The sequence below is a fragment of the Talpa occidentalis genome, unplaced genomic scaffold, assembly GCF_014898055.3.
Source record: "Talpa occidentalis isolate TD23 unplaced genomic scaffold, MPIMG_talOcc4v2.1 talOcc4.4, whole genome shotgun sequence".
NCBI classification, from domain to species: domain Eukaryota; kingdom Metazoa; phylum Chordata; class Mammalia; order Eulipotyphla; family Talpidae; genus Talpa; species Talpa occidentalis.
In genome coordinates, this window is record NW_023604295.1 from 103,419,017 (window position 1) to 103,440,368 (window position 21,352).

Below are 21,352 nucleotides of genomic sequence, written 5' to 3' on the forward strand. Positions count from 1 at the left end.
CTGTTAAAGGTAGAGATGTTGAGAGCTTTGGAAGGACAGAAGAATTGGGAACAGAGGAAAGGCAACAGAGACTTGTGAGAATGATTTAAAAGGTAAAATATAGAGAAATTATTTTAAGAATTTTCTATTTCTTTCATTCCCTCATAGAACTTTGCTGAACAATGTCTAAATTTTGGCTTTAAACTTAAGGGTTTACAACTTAAAAATAAAATTTATTTCTTATTGAACAGTAAAAGCAATGGTCACAGGAGAGAAATTTTTAATGGACAAAATAGTAATATATTCTGAAATATCCAGAGACTGGACTTCATCCATTCCAAAGTTTAGTCAAAGTGTGAATGATTTTGTTTGTTATTTAATTTTTGCATTGTATTTAAAGCATAAAATGTATCTAAATATAAAATTATTAAGATAGAATTGAAAAGAAAATTATCCTGCATACTTATTATTGAAAGAAAATGTTCCTCTTGCCTGATTTACAATCTGAAAAAAAGTTCAGAATGAATAGTAACCTGATCCATTTTATTTTCACCCATAATATATTACTATATGAAAAAGGGATAAAGTACATATTTGCATATGCTGATATCAATATGAAAGTTTACCAACTAATGCCTCAAAATGAGACAAGGACAACTTGTAGGGGATAGTGCCATTTTCATGCATGTTTAATTAATAGATAAGTAAATCAGATGTCCACAGTGATATATGTTTGACTTTTCTTGTCACTATCTCTCTTACTTCCCACTGAAAAAAATGAGGACCTATTTTGCTTTGTCCCCAATAGCTTTGGTAGTAACAATATAATTGCTTCTTATATTGTTACATATAATTTTTCTTCCAATAGGGCTGAGTGTAACAATAAGGACTGAAGATAATAAAAAATTAAGTTTTCTAATAGCATCTTGTGTTTTTGTTTTTTCAGGTCCTAAAAATGGCCATGCCCTTCAGGAGAAACTGAAGTCCTTCAAAGCTGCACTAATTGCCCTTTATGTCCTTGTGTTTGCAGTACTCATACCTGTCATTGGAATAATGGCAGGTACAGTATTCAAGATTTCTGAAACTCAACATCTCACCTCAGGAGTTAGTTATTGTAGAACCAAAAAGAAATATTCTGGTTTTTGTATTTGGGAGCATCAAAGGAAAACATATCACAGTTTCTCAAATGTATTTATTTATTAATTTTTTGCATAGAAGAACTGGGGTGTAGGCCATAGGTGTGGGATGTGGGGGATGAGAGGATTCTCTAGAGACAGAATGTGAAGCAGAGATTTACTGAAATACACTGCTAAGGGGAGCACCAGGGCAAGACAGGAGAGGTCTGCTGTGCCATTTGACTGTTAGCTTCTTGGCCAGGATAGAACTGAGGCAGTAGTGGGAATAGCACTGAGACTTAACCCCTCAGCCACCAGGGAGACCCACATGTACCATTTTTAAACAAACCATGACCCACCCCAGAGAGTCCAACTTCTTTTAATGGTCCTTGCAGAATGAGGACAGAAGTCTAAAAAAATTCATGTGGAATATAAAATAACTAATCTAAGAGTCAGATAAAGACACACTTAAAAACTAACCCTTGAAGGCTGGCTACAGAACTGAAGACTCAAGGAGGGGTTTTATTGGGGAGGGGTAAGAACAAAGAAAGAAGAAAGTGCAAATGGACTATGGTGGTGGACTATAGGTGGTAATACTTGATGATAGTATCCAAATAATAGATCAATTAAAAATCAAATAATTTAAAAAAAGAATTCCGCTTTCTAGCCATGTTCAAAGTCTCTGAGCTATTAGAAAATACTACCAAGTCAACAAACTTGTTCTAGCATTGAAAATAATTGAAGTAATTTGTTTCCTAAAATTGCAACAGGTACCCAGTAAGATTGACAAGAAGCTAAAAATGTTCAGTTCTTATGAGTCCACATTAGCACCCAATTTACCAAAATTTGGAACAGATTTCAATGTGCATGTCATACTTGAATAATAAACAATGGATGGTCCACTTACAAATTTAAGTTGTAGATCAGAATATTTTCCAAAGTGGAAGTAAAATTCAATACATATCTCATCTCTACTTGATATCATAAATTACAAATATATACAAAATATATCCCCAAAATAATTGAAATTTATCTATTTAAACTGATGAATGAAAGAAAAAGCTCCATATAAAAACTCTTTAGGCCTCCCTGGTGGTGCAGGTGGTTGAACGCAGTGCTGTGAAGCTATCTACAGTCTCTGCAGCGTAGGTTCAATCCTGGCCAGGGAGATAGCCTCATGGCACAGCAGACCTTTCCTGTCTTGCCCGCTGCTCCCCTCAGCAGTGTATTTCAGTTACTCCACCTGTTCTGTTCCCCACTCTCTATGGTGAATGCTCTCACTCTCCTGCATATCTGGCTTATACCCCAGTTCTTGTATAAATAAAAATAAATCTTTAAAAAAATAAAAATAAAAACTCTTTACCTTTTTTTACATTGAAAGATGTTTTCTTAATTATAAAATTTATTCCAATTACTATCTTTTCATGAATAAGTTGAGTCTCTGTTATAGTATAACAATATAATAATATCTCTGGACAACAAAGTATGACCTAGGATTACTATATACATATACATAAATTATTATTGATATACTTAAAATTCTTTAGCTCAAAATAATATAAAATTTTGGTTGCTAATAGAAGATATAAGCAGCATGAAAAAGTAAAGTTATTTATAGAAGCAGATATACCTCTCATTCTTTCTACAAACCATGCAAGTTTGTCTCTTCAGATATGAAATAAAAAGTAAGTCACAAAATGCCATCTATCTTAAGATAATGAAGGAAAATAACACTTGAAAATATGAACAGAAAAATAGTTTACAAATTTTAAAGAAAGAATTAAAATAGTTTTCATTTCTGGATTTGGGAAAACAAGTAATGTTGTGTTTTCAATCTGTAAACAAAATCTAGCCTTTATTGTCAATTCATGTTAAACTTGATGTCAAATAAAAATGCTTAGTCATAAATTTTACCTTTAAATAGTCAATTTCTATTTTATCATTTTTTTGGCTAAGAATCCAGCAAAAAAATCATTTCCCCATCCTTATTTTAATATCTTGACTATGTGCTGTAAACATTTTAATATTGGTTTCATGTTTATTTTATGTGACCTGCAAGTCATGTAACTCTTCATTGAGTTTCATATTTGAGATTGTCTTGATTCTTGCACAGCCGTTGCTTTACTCTTTGACTGGAAATGCTGTTGGTTCTGGGATAGATATATGCCCTGGTGTACCCTCCTGGGGGAGCCCTGTGCATGTCCTCTCCACCATGACTATGGTAGAGGGGAAACAGCGAGCCTTTGTGCTCTCAGGCATGGGTCAGGAAGCTGTCTTTTGGGGTGACTTCATTTTTTTTTTCCTGACTTAAACATGAAGGGAATGCCTTTTGTTTCTTTTCAGAAGATTTGTTCTTTGGCTTATAACTTGATCATTTCTCCCATGAGTTAGTTTTTTTTTTTTTTTTTTTTTTTTAATTTCACTAGCTTGTAAGCTCCAGGAGCTCTGAAAGGGCAGAAATTTTAATTTTTTTTTATTTATGTTTTGTCTTCTGCTGTATCACCAGCTCTGTGAACAGTGACTGGTGTACTTAGTAGGTGCTCACTAAAAATGTGTTCATGAAATTCTAAAAATAAATGTTTGGTCATGTGATATTTTGTCAGACCAAGTTTTCCCTTTCCATCCTATGAAAAGATTTGCTTTATCTATATGAAATAGAATTTTCTTTCAGTGAATGTAAAATTATATTGTTAAGCAATGAGATCAATCTGCTTAGTAGAATAAATCACAAAGACTACTATGTTCACTGGAAAATTTTCTATTATACTATATTAATTCCTGCCATTACCAATATTGGAAAAAGAGCTGTATAAATCACAGATATTGAATCCAAAATATTAATAATAACAAAAAACTTGAAAATTATCAAATGCCTATTATAGTCCAGGAGGTGATCTCAGCACTTTTAACTATTAGCTCATATAATTATTTAAACATAGCTATAAGTATCCCATTTTTATAAACAGTTAAACAGAAGAGCTGACAGAATAACTTACCCAAGGTCACAACTTAACAAAGGAAAGGGCAAGAATTGCTAACCCACAAGACTCTAATTCAAAACCTGGGTTTTGTAACTGCTACCTAAAAGAAGCAGTAATTATCATAAAAGGACAATTTTAAGGGAAAATTTTGAAATAGTTTTGTAAAATTTGTTAGTTTGGGTTTTCAATTATTAATTTAAAAATCTATTCCTAATCGGTGTTCTATTCCCATAGTTAATTTAATGGTGCTAAGATAGATAGATAGACAGATATAGATATAGTATAAAAAAATAAACCATAGAGAGTTGATGGATACATAAATGAGACTGTCCAGTGAAAACTGGCACACATTCTAAATTTAGTAAATGTGGTGAGATCTAATTAAGAAATATATTTTCTGTCCAATTTACTGATAAATTACATAAAATGATGCATACTCAATGTAGTCTTTGTTGTGAATGATATAAAAAGGTGGTTACATACTTTTATTAAATATGTTAACTTTAAAAACAATGTAATGGGAAAATATGATTTTTTTATTGGGATTAACTTGCATGATATCTTAATACTTACTTTGTAGTATATAAAATCTACAATAGCAACCATAATAAATCAGTTTCTTTAAAGGTGTTGAAGACAATGTTCTCTAGGATTAAGATAATAATGTTCATGAAAAATATGTAAGATACTTTAATTTTTTTCTTTTGTAATCAGTCAATATTTCTTTATTCAAAACTGAATGGATAATAATGCACACCTGAAACTTGTATATTATAGTGCATTGTAACTTCAAAGCATTAATTAATTTAAAAAATGGAATTTGTGGGGTTAAAATATATCCACAACATGCATCCATGCAGCCAGGAGCTTTCAAAATTTTTGACACAATTCAAAATAAGAAATAGAGTTATGCATACCTAGAAGAGATATATAGATATATATGTAAGTGCTGGTATAAAACTACTCAATGCTAAGTTGATATATCCTGGTAGTTCTGTTCAATTTCATTTAATTTAGTGTTAGTAAGGATCCTTAGCTTTTGAGATATCATTGGTTTACAAAATTTTATGTGATTTAGAAGTACAGGCTCACACACTTCAGATGTTGTTACCACACCACACCACACCCACTAAGGCATTGAAAGTCCTCCACCATAGTTCACTGTGACTTTGTTCTTTCCTCTCTTCTTTGTTCTTCCTACTCTTCTTCCCCATCTGGTATTGTAAATTTTATAGTCAGGTTTCTAGGATTTCTTAATAGTTTGATTTTACCTGACCCTTTGTTTTGGTTTGCAGTATTCCGCATATAAATGACAACTTCTGGTATTTGTCTTTATCCTCATGACTCATTTCACTTAGCATAATCCCTCCAGTTCCATCCATGTTGTTGCAAAAGTCAATAATTTTATCATTTTTTTTATAGCTTAGAAGTATTCCATTTTGTGTATACCATAATTTCCTAATCTACTCATCTGTCTTTGGTCACTTAGTTTGTTTCCATAGCTTGGCTATTATAAATAGTGCTGCAGTGAACATATCTAGGTTATATCTAGGTTATATTATATCTAGAACATATCTAGTTATAATAACTCCCAGTGAAGGGAGTGCATATATCCCTTCATATTAGTGTTTTTGCATTCTTCAGATAGATACCTAGGAGCAGAAACGATGAATCAGATGGTAGATTTTCCCTTTCTGGAATACCCATCATTCTCTCATTGCCTTTCCTTATGGGGCCAGGTAATTGTTGAAGTGTTTCTTCATGTTTTTTTCTTTGCATTTGTTTTTCTTCTTCCACCTGGATACTTTGTGCATTACCATTTGCGATAACTGATATGATCTTCCATTTATTCTATTCTGCTTCCATAGCTTTCTCCAGAGTTGTTTAATCTTCTCTAATGATCCTTTTACATTCTGCATTGCCATTAATTACTTATTTAAAGATTCAATTTCAATCATCTGTTCATTTTATTTTTAAAAACTTTCATTTGTTTTTCTGGGTTTTCTTATATATCTTTTATCACTTTTCTTCCATTCCTTTGAATGTCTTTATTGTGGTAATTTTGAACTCTCTATCTGATAGGAAGGCAAGATCTTCCATATCAATGTGGTTGAACTCTGTAGATTTGTTCTCTCTGTGGCGAAATATTCCCTTGCGGACTATATGTGGCATGTATTGTGTTTTTCCATTTCAGCATTTCATTGTTATGTAAGTTGCCATATTTTTTAAGTTGACATAGTGTCTTCAGAATGCAGATCTTCCACTTTTCTAGGAAATGGAGGTGCATGTTGGGGAGAACTGATCTGTAACTGCTGAATCAGGCCTTGGGTGAGTGACCTGGATGTATCCAGTCACCGGTGAAAGTAGTATGCACGGGCAGTTTGCATTTGTGGTACCCCTAATAGCCCTCCTCTCTGGGTTTTAAGACGTGTGTCTGCATCTGGTGCTAGGTTCTCAGTGCTGCTTTACAGGATCAGTTTGTGTTCCAAAGGGGTGGAGAGGGACAGTGCTACCCCATATGCTGTATTTTTCACTGCAGACCCTCCTACCTGACTGCAGTCTCTGAAGCCCCTCTTTATCTGCCTTTCGTTTGTAAAGTTGAATTTCCTTAGTGTCCCTTCTGTCACCTTCAGTGGGGGTCTCCAATATACAGGAGGTGCTCCATTTCATCCCAAGTCATGGGATCCTTGAAGTCAGTGCTCGTCAGAACAACCTTAGATTATCCTCCTGGGAATGAAACAGGGAGCTTCTGACACCATCTTCCCTGAAATCTTGGTACTTTAATTTCAATAGTTTTCACTTGTACCCTGTTTATCTTAGGAGATTCATGTGCCTTATCTCATTTATCCTCACTCAGCACCACAATTTTGAGATAGTTATTGTATTAGATCATTCAGGAAACCTAAGAAAGTACAAGATAAGGAACTCACCCAGAATAACCTAGATGATAATTGAGTGAAACTACATTCCAGGAGCTGGATACTGTAACTCTAAGCTCTCGTTTCTACAACTACTCTTAGTGAAGAGTGGAACTAAATGTTTTCTTGTTATGTCATTTAATTCTGAAAAACATATGAAACTGGTACTCTGGCCATAACAATTTTATTAAGAAAACTGACATTTTTTTTTTTTTTTTCTGAGGTAGCCTTCTCTGCACTGGTGTAGGGATAGAATTTAGAAACCAGTGATTCACAACACCATTGTCATTACCAGGCCACTTGGGGAGCATTGCTGATATTTTATAAAACACATATTTTTTAACCATATGAGGTTGTTCTTTATAGCTCAATTATGATCAAATATGGAATTCAACAAAAAAGAAATTAGAGGCTTATATAAATGTGTATATATGTATGTGTGTGTATGTATGTATATATTCATATGTGTATATGAATTCATATGTGTATAGGAATAGTAGCAATAAATATACAAAGAGATAGGGAAAACGATATAATCAGATCTTAATATTTACTGACTAGTGATAAAAAAGATGTTTAACATTTTCTTTATTGCCTGTAATTATATTTTATCTGCAAAATTAATGTTTATGCTTTTTATTTTTTAAGACAATGAACACACTACTCTAGATCCTTTCAGAATGATTAGTTAGAAACACTTGCTTATTTGGAAATATATATCAATACCTCTGAATATCACCCAAATACCTTTTAATAGAATTTTTTCTTTAGAAAATAATCAGTCACAAGTTTGTTCATCAAAGCATTTACATTAGTGAAAATAGAAGGAAACTAAGTGGTTACACTTTATTAAATAAAATAGGTCTGTACCCAAAATAAAATATAATTATTAAAATTACTTTCAAACAATAGTAAATAATATTAAATTCTTTAAGGTTAGTACTTATTTAAAGTAGTTTCCAAAGTACTTATTAAATGTAATCTTGTTTTTGTAAAAATATTATGATTTTGGAAACAGAGCCAGATTTACTATACATATCAAAATGACAACAGTTAACTCAAGATGGTGAGCTTGATAGTATTTTACTATTACTCATATTTTCAATTTTTCTGCTAGGAATATATATGTTTCACAATAAATAAAGAGAGTCTTATAAAAATAATATTTAAGAAAACTTATTTGCCTAATTTTTTACCTGCTGTAAATTAGGCATATATAATCTGTAAGTGACAGTTCTCTTTCAGTTTTAGCAATAGGATGTGAAATATGAAACAACTGTATTCATACAATAGAGAACACTAATATTATATTTTTACAACATACTATTATGTTTGTCTTCGTCATTTATCTTTAAATAGCTAACCTATCAAACATGCTTATTTCAGATACTATGTTAACCATTAAGTCATTTTATCCTAAGATGAGGCTGGAGAAGTAAGATACAATGTACTTCATACTCTAGAATTTTCTCTTACAGAAGAGTCAGCTGCAATGACCAAAAGATTCATATAAGCAGCAACTCAAAGAAAAATGACAATCCTGTAATAAATTCTTATGAGAGTGGATAAAGGGTACTGCTTACTCGGGCCTCCCCGGTGGCGCAGCGGTTGAGCGCTGGGTTGCGAAGCTGCCCGCAGCCTCTGCAGAGCCGGTTCAATCCCCGGCTGCTCCCCGGCCACCAGGGGAGGGTCCCACATGGCGCGCAGACCTCTCCTGCTGCCCGCTGCTCCCCTCAGCAGTGTACTTCGGTCCTTCTGCCTGCTCTGCTCCCCGCTCTGGCTCTGGTGAATTCTCTCACCCTCCTGCGCTTCTGACTGTACCCAGTGCTTGTATGTATAAATAAATAAATCTTTAAAAAAAAAAAAAAAAAGGAAAAAAAAAAGGGTACTGCTTACTCTCAGTAATATATCTATTGTCATACAGATTATTTATATTAAAAGAATAAAAATAAATCTCTTTTAGAATAGTATTCAGAATGTTAGAGTGGATGGGAATGAAATGATAAAAAGTGAGTGATATAAAATGGTGTGTAATGGAATGGTGTATGCATTTAGATGTAGGTCATGACTGTTTACTTTTACTTAAATATGCAGCTCAATTCCTGCCTTGGGAAATGAAGAATTGCTCAGTCATTTCAAAGAATGTGAATGGCGTATCTCAAAATCTCACTGGAATAGGAAACAACTATGAAGATGAAATGAGATTTCAAGTTGCAGAGAAAATGAACAACATGGAAAAGAAAATCCAATATATTTCAGAATCAGAATCCAATCTCGTCAAATCAGAGAATTTCCAGAATTTCAGTATGATGAATGACCAAAGATTTAATGATCTTTTCTTCCAGCTAAGTACCTTGGTTTCCACAGCCAAGGGACATGGAAACACAATAGATGAGATGTCCAAGTCATTAATAAGTCTGAATACCACATTGATTGATTTGCAACTCAATATTGAAACACTGAATAGCAAAATCCAAGAGAATACATTTAAACAAGGAGAGGTAAGATTTTTTGTGTAGAGTGGTCACCTGCTGGGTTTGAATCTGTCTAGATCCTATCTTCTCAGGTAGTCCAGGAAAACAAATGTTGCAAAACCTCTGTCAACATCATCTTATTTATGTTGACTCTTCTAACAAGCTTATAAGAGGGTTTGAAGTATATTTAGCAAATGCCTTCTCTAGATTCCCAGTAAAGTGGGGATTTTTTTTTTAATAGGATATTGACTCTTTTAGAGAATTTTAATTTTATAATTCTTGTTAGATACTTCTTTTTAAAGATTTATTTATGCATACACGAACTGGGGTACAGGGAAAAGGTATGGGGAGGTGAGAGGATTCACCAGAGATAAAGTGGGGAACAGAACAGGCAGATTGACTGAAACACACTGCTGAGGGGAGCAGTGGATGAGTCAGGAGAGGTCTGCTGCGCCATGTGGGTTGTTCCCTGGCCGGCAGGGGGATAGAACTCTTGCTGTAGTGGCCACAGACAGCTTCATAGTTTGCGTCTTAACCCCTATGCCACCAGGGAGGCCCTTCTTAGATACTTCTTTAAACTGTCTGAACCAATCAAATTTATATAATCTTAAGAAATCTTGAGAGATTTGTAAATTTTATCTGTATTTGTAAACTTTACAGCAGATCCAAAATTTCTTCATCATCAAAGGAATGGAAATCTTACTTACATGGATAACCTACAAAATCTAAGTTTCTGTATAGTATATTTGCCACTCCCAATATTTATCTGTAAGTCTTTATATGTAAAGATAACTATATTACAGAATTAAATTTGGAACAATGCAAACAAGTTTATTATCAGGATAGGATAAAATATACAAGACGAGAGAACATGACATATTCTAGAACAATTTTTTGACAAAGGGCCAGATAAACAGTTCACTCTTTAAGGACCACACAGTCTCTGTTACAGCAACTCAACTCTATCATTGTTGCACAAAAGCAGCCATAAAAAATATGTAGACATATGTGTAAAGGTGTGGTCTAATTAATTTTTATTTTCAAAAACAGTCTTCAGTCCATTGCTTCTTCTTTTCTCATTTCTGCTCTAGAGTATCCTGTGGCCAACCCTTTTATGTTACTTTATATTTATGAGAAAGAAATTAAGAAGCAAGCTATTTATTTGAAAAATTATAATTTATGTTGGGTAATTACAATTTTTCATCTCAATGAAAAATTAACAAATAACTAAAATTTCACTATTTATATGAAAAGCTAATTTTTATATTACAAAATATTTAAGGTTTAAAATCATAATGTAAAGTGTACAAAATTACCCTTACTAGCTAACCACTGATGGGATTTTTGTAGTAGATATTACTTGAATAGACCCGTTCTTAATTGATGGATTTATTTTCTGTATAGATATAATATTATACAGTAGAGATTTTTAAAAATGGGTGCCATTGAGTAAAGATATGTCTCTAAAATCAATAATGTCAAATGAAAATCAAGTAAAATATTGAATAGAGAGTAGACTAAACAAATTGACAAAGAATAATCTACATAATTACTATTTGTAAAGTAAATAAAGGAAATTATAATCTAGATCTTTACTATTATAAAGTGCAATCACTCAGAACTTTTACATTTTTTACATGGTTCTTATCTTAAGATGATAGAAGGCCATGGCATTGATATTTAAATATGGGAATTCTGTTGAACTTCAAACACAATACCAGCCTTGATATTCTATGTTTATTTCATGTCACATCTTCCAAAATCTGAATGTCAGTGTTTCCCATATGGTTAATAAGTATCCAAGCATTGAAAATGCTATGGAAATATCAAAGACTGAGGGTGTGAAAGGTTAGAGAAAATGTAAAAGGAAAAAAACTGTCCATAGTCTTGAAGAATGTGGAGACAGACGTAAATAAAATATCAGTTTTAGAAGTAGTAACTAATTCAGTTGGAAGGAAAGAAAAAGAAATATCACTTGAAAACAGAACAGTGAAATGAAATGAGGGAAAAGATTGGCAAGATGGAAGAACACAGGTGTATTTTGACATCTATCTAATTGGGAATAGAAACATAGCTCTCATATATTCAACTGATTTGTAGGGAGAGGTGTGTGAAACTTCAGCCATTCAGTCAAAAAAGAATTATCGGACCTCCCTGGTGGCGCCGCTGGGCAAGGGTCCCACAGGGCTCGCAGATCTCTCCTGACCCGCTGCTCCCCTCAGCAGTGTACTTCGTCAGTTTGCCTGTTCTGTTCCCTGCCCTGGCTCTGGTGAATTCTCTCACCCTCCTGCGCTTCTGACTGTACCCAGTGCTTGTATTAAAAAAAAAATAAAAAGAATTACCATTAAAGCATTCTTTAATTTCCATGTTTGTATTCCATAATCTTCCTGTGGTATTATATCTTAAAAGAAAAACCTGACTTTCAGAGCTTCTCAAAGTTAAATATTTGAGAATTACATGTATAACAGAATTGTGGATACTTGTATTTCACAGGAGATAAAAAAATTAGAGGAGCGTGTGTACAATGCATCAGCAGAAATTATGTCTGTGAAAGAAAAACAAGAACATTTGGAACAGGAAATAAAAGGAGAAGTAAAACTACTGAATAACATCACTAATGATCTCAGACTGAAAGACTGGGAACATTCTCAGACATTGAAAAATATCAGCTTAATTCAAGGTAAAATATCTCCTCATTACTCCAGAAAATGATATATTAAAATATACTCTTATATACAGGATTTGGTATTCAAAAATCTTATGATTTAAAATAGTTGTGGAGAATGCATTTATTTTAATTATTCAGAGGAAGGAATCTTTTGATCATATCAAGACATGGTAATAGTATCCTGGTTATCTTAAAATAAAAGGGCCTCCCCTGGTGGCGCAGCGGTTAAGCGCTGGGTTGCTAGGCTGCCCACAGCCTCTGCAGCACCAGTTCGATCCCCAGCCATCGGCAAGGGTCCCACAAAAAAAAAAAAAAAAAAAGAAGAAAAAGGGATAAAAATTTAAAATTCTCCAAGATCTAATGAGTAATTGTTCCACATAGCCCATACACACTTAAGAAGGATTTGAGTTTTCTATAAGACACCAAGTTCTCTACCTGTCCATAAATCAAGCTTGTCATTATTATTTTTTTTTTAATATCCAATCTTTCTTTCTTACTCCTTACTGGCTTTATTTAGTAGAACTATCTTTTGAACACTCCAAAGTAGGGTGAACTTATTGATTTTTCTTCAGTTTCTGTTAGTAAAATGGTTGGATTTTACTTACAAATTTTTAAATTAATATACACTCATATATTTTTACACTAGCTTTTAGTTATTATTTACATCTTAAATATTTTGAATAGTTTTTAATTATGCAATTTGTTTATCTCTTTTCACTCTATTTTTTTATTTTGTACTTTTTTTTGTCTAGTCCTGTGTTTCCTTGTTTTCTTGTCTACTTATAAATTATTTTCTCCTTCAGTTTTTCTCTGTACCAAGTATACCAAAAAATATTCACTTTCACCCTGAAATATACAAGGAACTTAAAATGCTTTGCTGATGACCACTTTTCCTGGTTTCCTGTTGTTTCTGAGTATAGTTCATTTCTGTTTTATAAGTTTTTGGACAATATTATTTTTCTTACATCATACAGATAGTATTTGGATTTGTCCATGAGTTTATGAATTTGTCCCCTTTCTAAGTGCATTTCAGACACATTTCTGGGATACTTTTCTTCCTCCTGAAGTATATATTAATATTTTGGAAACTCAGCTAGAGGAAGTCTGTTGGTGACAGATAAGATCTTCTGATTTAATTTTCTCTGTTTTGTCCTTGATCTTTAAAATTGTGTGACCACATACATCATTTGTACGTTGAGAGCTCTTTTTGCTGTTTCTATCAGTATTTTAGAGATATTGTTTCTAGGCTTAGGCTTTGCTTACTGTGTTAAAAATGACCTCTACCAATGTGCTGGTGCTTCATTGTCTTTAATACCAGTGATTTAACCAACCTTCTTTATCCAATTAGCAGTTGTTTTAGTTCCTATATTTGTATATTTAAATCTGTCATCAGTTCTGGAATATTATCAATTCTAATCTTCTTGAATGTCTTTTCTTCACAATTCTGACATTTCCTATGTAACTCTAATTAAATTTGTCTTATATCTTCTTATTCTAAATTTCCATATCTATTAAGTTTTGTTTTGTAAGTTTACCATAAAATTGTTTTCTGTTTTCTCATTTTCTTTTTTTTTTTTTTTTTTACATTCATTAAAGTTGGTTTTATTCTTTGTATTTCCTTTATGGGCATGGATTCAAACCTCTACGAATGTATGTTTTCACATAACTAAAGTAAAATTTTAAAATTTTATATTACTAGTAAGAGAAACAATAATCATAATCTGCCAGTTGCATCGTTGTCAGCTAGTTACTCCAAGTCCTTGAAAACTGTCTTTGATTTCTCTCTCACTCCCTACATCAATTCCACCTCTGAGTCCTGTTAACTTTTTTTGATACAATTTTTCAAATACCCTTCTTACTCTCTTCTCTACTACCATTCTAATTCAATCTAGTGTCCTTGATCAGTTTCCCTGTTGGTTTCCCTGATTTTTTTCTTAATCCCTTTGGATAGAATAAAAGAGTACTATAAAATATACATTGTTATACCTATTTTCACTCAATGCTTAAGATCTTCTAGTGTATTCCCATTGGATTGGAAATAAAATCTGAATTACTTGGTCTGCCACTTGACTATTTAAGCTTCCCTTATTTTCTGATCTCCCCTCTTGCATTCCTTTGACTAGTCTGGAAATCCGGAAACATGTTATGCCACTAAAAAGTGTAAATCAGTAAGGAGGAAGTGCTAGTTTCACTTCTTGCTGTTCAAAATATGCATTAGTTTCCTTCTCTCTCTTAAAATGTTCTTCTCTTGGATATCTGCTCCTCATTGACTCCACTCAGTGTCACCTTTTAGAAATAATTTCTCCCACTTCTTTTACTACTCTTCTATCTTTATCATTATTTGCTTTAATTTCCTCATCATACATATACTACCTGACATTGTTTATATCCACAATTGCTTGTTTCATGTTCTTATGGTTTGTGTTCTATAATAGAATGTGAGCTCCTTAAAGATGGGTCTTGTCTCTCTTATCTCTCCCTCCCTACCCAACATCTGTAAGAGTACCTAGTATATAGCTAGTAACAGATTATTTATGTGTTGAATGTGTAGTAAAACTGGCACTTCCTTCTTAATAAGTTGTTATTTGTAATGGCATTGCCATTCTTCCGGGTTTGTTTTTATTCTTTCTCCTGGGATCTTTAGTTCTATTTTTTGTATTCTCTGTACTCTTGTTTACCTCTTAATATTCTGTTTTTTTTTTTAAAGATTTATTTATGTATGCACACAAGAGCTGGAGTACAGGCCAGAGATGCAGGGGGTGAGAGGATTCACCAGAGATGCTGCACCTCCCCCTGCAGTGACCTTTAGGGCTAACCTTCCCTAGGTCGGGCTGGGCAACCAGAGCGCAGGGAGAGAACAGCAAAACACCCTGAAGCAGGGGAAGTACAGCAAAGTTCCCTGAAAAGACAGAAGCTTATCAAAAGATAAAGACCACCAGGAACCACTACAAGAATGCTAAAAAACCTTATCCTGTCTTTCTAGAACTACAAACTTTAATCCCTTATTGTCTTTCTAAACTTCCTTCTTTCTTCTATAAAGGTCATTGCTTGTTAATTAAAAAATCATATGAAATCCTTAAAACAAGGCTGACTCAAATGAAACATTACTAAACCCTGTAATAATTAAAATATAGTTTAGGTAAAAAAGTAGTTAATAAAAAATGCGATTATATAGTTTAAAAACAAAACTAATGGTCTATCTACTTAGGAATGAGGCTGAGTCCAGATGTAGATCACCGCCCTGTTGGTGATAGGCTGAGCCCATGAGCAAGCTGATTTCATTGATATTCATTGTTCCTGTGCTTTTGGAAAACATATATATACTGCACAAATTCAAAGAAAATTACACTCAGATTTTCACTCTTGAAGTGTGTCTGTTTGTCATTTCTTTCACCGACGCCCTGACCACCCTGCATGCTTCTCTCAACCCTGAGGTGGCCTCATCCTCTACTGCTGTGCTGGTCCGCGGCACAGAGACAGATTGGGGAACAGAAGAGGCAGGCTGTCGGAAGTACACTGCTGAGGGGAGCAGCGGGGGAGTCAGGAGAGGTCTGCTGTGCTAAGTGGGTTGCTGGGGGCGGGGGATCAAACTCATGCTGCAGAGGTTGCAGATTGCTTCATAGTGCGGCGCTTAACCCCTTGCACCACTAGGGAGGCCATTCTCTTAATTTTCTTGTGTAAACTATTCTTGTCACTCCTCTGCCAGATGATTTAAGTAGCTTCTCAATCATTTCCTGTCTCAGTCTTTCGGATTATAATGCTTCCTACACTCTTTTAGAATACAGCTTTCCTAATGGGAAACCCTAGATTCTAAAAGTCTCTCTGTTACTTCCTCATTTGACATGTATTGCTTTCTGTAGCACTCAAGGTCTTCTATAATGTTTCTTAACTACACTTGAATATTTCATCCCCTTCTTTTCCCATATTGATACCAAATATTTTGATTGTTGTCACTGTTATTCTAACATTCCCAATCCTTTTTATTTTCTGTCTTTTGCTTCACTCGAAACAACTATCATCTTAGGTTTGTATCTGAAATTGTTTTATCTATTTTTCATGTTAATTGAATATTTAACCTCTTATATACAACTTTCTCTGGTTCCATCATAGTCATACTCCTGCTGATATTTATGATTTGCTCAATGTGGAATATTAAGTATTCTTTCACAAGAGAATTCTTAAGATAATACATATCATGTTGTCATGTAGTAAAATGTTATTTCTTCTTGGAAACAGTTCCTTAACATTAGGTAATACTTTTTATAGTGTCTATAGCATCTAGTCATAAAATAAGCTTTTGATAAATATTTAATAATCTATAACCCAAGAGACATATTGTATAAACTGAGTATTTTTTCATTTGTCAGTGTTAAGATTAGATAACAAACTGCCTGGGTTTGTTTTTTTCCAGTAAATTGGTTAATTTTAATTTATAACATTTATGATTACTGAATATATTAATCAGCATATTTCTTGTCGATATATAGAAATCTTACCTTTTCATAAATATAAACATAGGGAGGGAGCCAAGTTGTAGATTATATATATATATATATATGTTTTAGAGAGGAAATTATTGATGTCAAATTATTGTTAGAGCATTTACCAATTATTCCTGTAACTTTGCAATTAAAAAAGGTATTAAAGATGAAAAATAGTAGTGTGAATTTTTATGGCTGCTTGAATTAGAGCTGTCATACATTTTGACCAATATTAATCTATTTCCTTTGATATACGTTAGTACTGGGGCTGACAGGTAGCATTATGCCCATTTGTTAATGCACAGAGATGGTTACTGATGTGATTATGGAACAGAATTTTGAAGAGTATAAATTGTAATTCAGAACAAAGAAGGTAATTACAATAGACTCTTAAGTTCCTCATTCTTTTCCCCAATATATGCCAGAATAGATGTTATATTTCTTTATAGTTGGATATCATATGCATCCACATATATGTGTATTATATGATCTCTATTATCTGTAAAGAAATGTGTGTGTGTCTATCCTGACACAGAATGAAATATAAAAATATGAGAATAGAATAGATAAAATACATTCATATCAGATTGAAAAATAAACTCCAGAATAGTCCAACTGCAGGATGATGAGGATATGAGCTACAGCAGAAGACCACGTTTGGAAGATTGGTAATATTTGGAAGGTATCAACAGTATTTTGATAATGTGACAAAAGTTTTACATGAGAAGATGAGATTATTATATCATTTGTGTAATTCTATCTCTCTAAAATATCAAAGACACTAAAAATGCTTATTGTGATACTCTCCACAGTTTGTTCTAGTCAATAGAAGGATATTATAGTGTATAAAAGTGAAAAGGGGTGAGATAAATGTTGCATGGAGTATAATAGCAATAAAAATGTAACATACTTAGAATTCTTCACAGAAAATCCTTTTTTGGTTTCTTACTTTGGGATTTAGATACCTGGCATCAGTATTTTTATTAAAAAAAATACAGAGAGGTTTTTTAACTTGGAATTTTATGATAACACAGAAGCATTTGTTATGATTGAAATAATAATTCAACATTAGAGCTATATAGAGTTACCATATGTAGATACATCCAAATAACTAAGAGGATAAGTACTGATTATGAAAAGAGTCCCATTTTTTACTTATGAAAGAAATGGTGAAAACTCTTAATCTCAGAGGCTAAGAGCCTTCATCTAGTCTGTGAGTCCCTTGTTTCCTGTCTCACACATTTCAGTTTTTCTTGGAATGTCTGTGTCTTACTTTCGAGCCTTAATTACTAAATCAAAGTCTTTGCTTGTGCACTTTTTTTTCAAAACCCCATCCTTGAGTACTGTGAATTTGCTTCCCTTCAATATACTCAGCAAAATTCAGGCTGCAAATTGAATCTTTCTGTCCTGCTTGCCCCTCCTTCGTCACTGTGTAGAGATGAATGAACTGCAGCTGTGTTCGTGGTGTAGAAGATAAACACCCTTTGTTGGTAAGAACTGCATTCTGCATGAAATAAGAGATGCATACAAATTTCCATTGATGAGGAACCATGACATTTCTTGTGCAACACCTAAATATGTGTCTCCAACATTATGCTATAGCTTAGAATTTGCTAGTTACTTAATGCCTACTAGTATGTAGTTTCCAAATTGTTTTGTGAAAAATGTTTACTCAAAAATTATGCAGGCACAAGAAATAAGAATTGTTATTATCGTAAAATGAAGGTGTTATGAATTTTGCTTTCCTCATATTTTTCTAGACTTTATATATTTCCAATAATAAGTAGAGTTGCTTTTGTAGTGAAAATATAATAAAACATTATGCCCAATGTGGCATGTGAAGAAAAGGAACAATCTGTCATTGAAAAGAGCAATGATATCTTGAAAATTTGACTATCCAGGAAAAGAAGGTCCTAAAACCCAATTTGGACCATGAAAAATGGAACAGATTAGAAAATGGACAAAAGCAGGGACAAAGAATTCAAAAGAGGCAGAGAAAATAGACAGAATGTATTTATTCATGAAATGACATTTCTACTTATGTGGCCTCATCTTAGAATTATTCATATGTTAATCTCCCCACCTGATTAAAATTTGTAAACTAGTGCTCTTTAACCAGTGATGCTAAATATAATTATGTATTATCCTTGGGCTATGTTTGTGATTGAAGCACATAATTTGAAAATGCCTCTTTTAAAACATAGCTATTTGATTATTCTATGGTACATCCACATTTGTTTCTTCTTTTGGACTTAAAAAAGAAAATAGTTTAGTGTTCTGCTTTAAATGAAAGGAATTAAATTAAGTATCAAATTGTCCTGTGTAATCCATATGAAAATGAGAATACTACTTAAGATTACCTGTAAATTCTAAAGACACACCTACTACAATCATTCTAAAGAGGTGGTCACTGGATATCTATTTTCTGGGCCAATAACTAAATTAGTACTCAGGGGACACCTGGGAGCTTGTGAAGGCAAGTGGTCAAAAATTTCTTTGCAATCTCTTTGATTTATTTTGTAACATCTACATTGGGCCTCCCTGGGGTGCAAGAGGTTAAGTCTCAGCACTATGAAGCCATAGGCTGCCACTGCAACTTGAGTTTGAGCCCAGGCCAGAGAGCTAACATACACGGTGCAACAGACCTCTCCTGTCTAGCCCACTGCTCCCCTCCATGTATTTCAGTGGATCTGCCTGTTCTGCTCCTCACTCTGTCTCTGGTGAATCCTCTCACCCCCACACCTCTGGCCTATACCCTAGCTCTTGTATGCATAAATACATAAAATAAATCTTTTTAAAAATCTACATAAAAATTCTACTTAACATTTTACTTAAAAATATCTTCCTTATTTTGACCTTCCTGCCTTTTCTCATATTTCTTCCACTTACTCAGAATTCTTGTTCTTTTCATTTTACTCATTCTTTAAAGTACTCTTCAGATCCTACTCAATAACAATTTTTGAACAATGACCACTCACGTTCATCTTCATTGTTCTAACAAATATCTGCATTTAAGGTTGTTTCCAAAATATGGCTTTTGGTTGCTGTTACACACAGTTTTTGTTTTCCTACACATGATTTTTAAGTCTCTACTTATATATTTTATACACAGCATCCAACATAATGTAGTAAAATTTGCCTAGTAATACTGGAAACAATACTAGAATTGTTTTATCATTGACTCAGTATTTCTCTGCTCCTGGATTCTGAAAACCTACAAAAGTGCTTAGCACATAAAAGTTTTTAATACCTAATTAGGTTATGTAATTTAGAGTTATACTTATCAATAAGAGATATTATACTATTCAATAGTAGAATGTGGTTTCATTCAGGAAGGGCCATAATATTCATTTTGTTATTGTACAACTAACAGAGTATTTGTATTTACTTATATAACTGTCTTAACACATGCCATTTATTTAACTATGCTTTAAACTATGATCCGTAATTGTTATTAATTTTTTAAAGGTCCTCCTGGACCCCCGGGTGAAAAAGGAGATAGAGGCCCCATGGGACCAACTGGTAGAGAAGGCCTTCCAGGTGCAATAGGTATGGTGATAGTAACTACTTAATCATATACTACAGACTAGATAATACACATCTATGTGTGTATGGAAAATAGATATATGATGTGTTTGCTGTGGATTGTATATGTGTGTAGGAGGATATTAAGTGTACTAACAGCCTAATTAAAATAAATTGTATGGTGAGCACTGATACTTTTGATTTTTGAAGAAAGTTTCATAATTTAGCTGGAACCATTACCTGGGGGATGTTCTTAAGTAGAGGGTGTTCTGTTTAATTGACTGCAAACAGTATATGGCAGACATACATTTAGTTTACATGTGAAGAAGGATATGAAAATCAAATTTGTATTAAGTGTATTTCAAGTTATCTTTTTAAAGATACAAAAAGCACAATGAGTTAAAGTCAAATTAGACTGTATTTGTATATAGTCATTAACTAATATATCTGCTTAAATCTACAAAATATGAATGCAAATATTGACTGGAATACAGAATGCTTTTACCTTTACCAATAGCTGCTCTCTGTATTTTACTTAGAGCAAAATTGTTTCAAATTATTTGTATCTATGTTATCTTGAAAAAAATATTTTGAAAGAAGATAATAGAAGACAGAAAAAGAGAAAGAGCAAGAACTTTCCTTGCTTTCAAAAAGTACAGAAGACAATGACAGTCATGATTGTCATGTTGTTTTTGGCTGCAAATCAATGACTGCATGTTTTTTGAGAGTGGGGAATATATTGCATGATCTAATTATAACCAGAATGGTTTGTGCTTCCCAAAAAATCTAAATACCATATTCTTCATCTTTTCTTTCTTTTAATTATATAAAAATGTTGTTTCTGATAAATGTTTTGATTAGCCCAGATTGCATCAGAAAAAATATATTTTTCAGGAAAACCATGAATTTGACACCTGCCTGACTTTTACATCTTTGTGCTTAATATATATGTAATAAATATTTATGTAGAGATGTATATATACATATATATATAAGATTTATAGTAAAAATGGTTTAAAAATTTTACATACTCATATGTAATTGGTGGGTTGTCAGTGTACCTTTGAAACTACTTGCCAGGTAAGATTCTTTAATAAAAGAAAATCTACTTGACTAGCACTCAGCAGATCTTAACAATGGTACAGTAATGTTATAAGCAGGGGAAGTAACCAATATTTTATCAGCTGCCAGAGCTGCTATTGTCAAAGGTC

The 21,352-nt window shown here is 33.1% G+C and overlaps 1 protein-coding gene across 4 annotated transcripts in view; it reads left to right on the forward strand.

The window, feature by feature from the left end:
* The window catches only part of MSR1 (macrophage scavenger receptor 1), a 143,953-nt gene that overhangs the window by 76,588 nt on the left and 46,013 nt on the right, over positions 1-21,352 (forward strand). For all 4 annotated transcript variants that reach the window (XM_054700817.1, XM_037525974.2, XM_054700818.1 and 1 more), the window contains 4 exons: positions 926-1,039; positions 9,088-9,494; positions 11,961-12,147; positions 20,085-20,165. In XM_054700817.1, the coding sequence (XP_054556792.1) occupies positions 926-1,039; positions 9,088-9,494; positions 11,961-12,147; positions 20,085-20,165 (789 nt within the window). The remainder of the gene's footprint in view (positions 1-925; positions 1,040-9,087; positions 9,495-11,960; positions 12,148-20,084; positions 20,166-21,352) is intronic.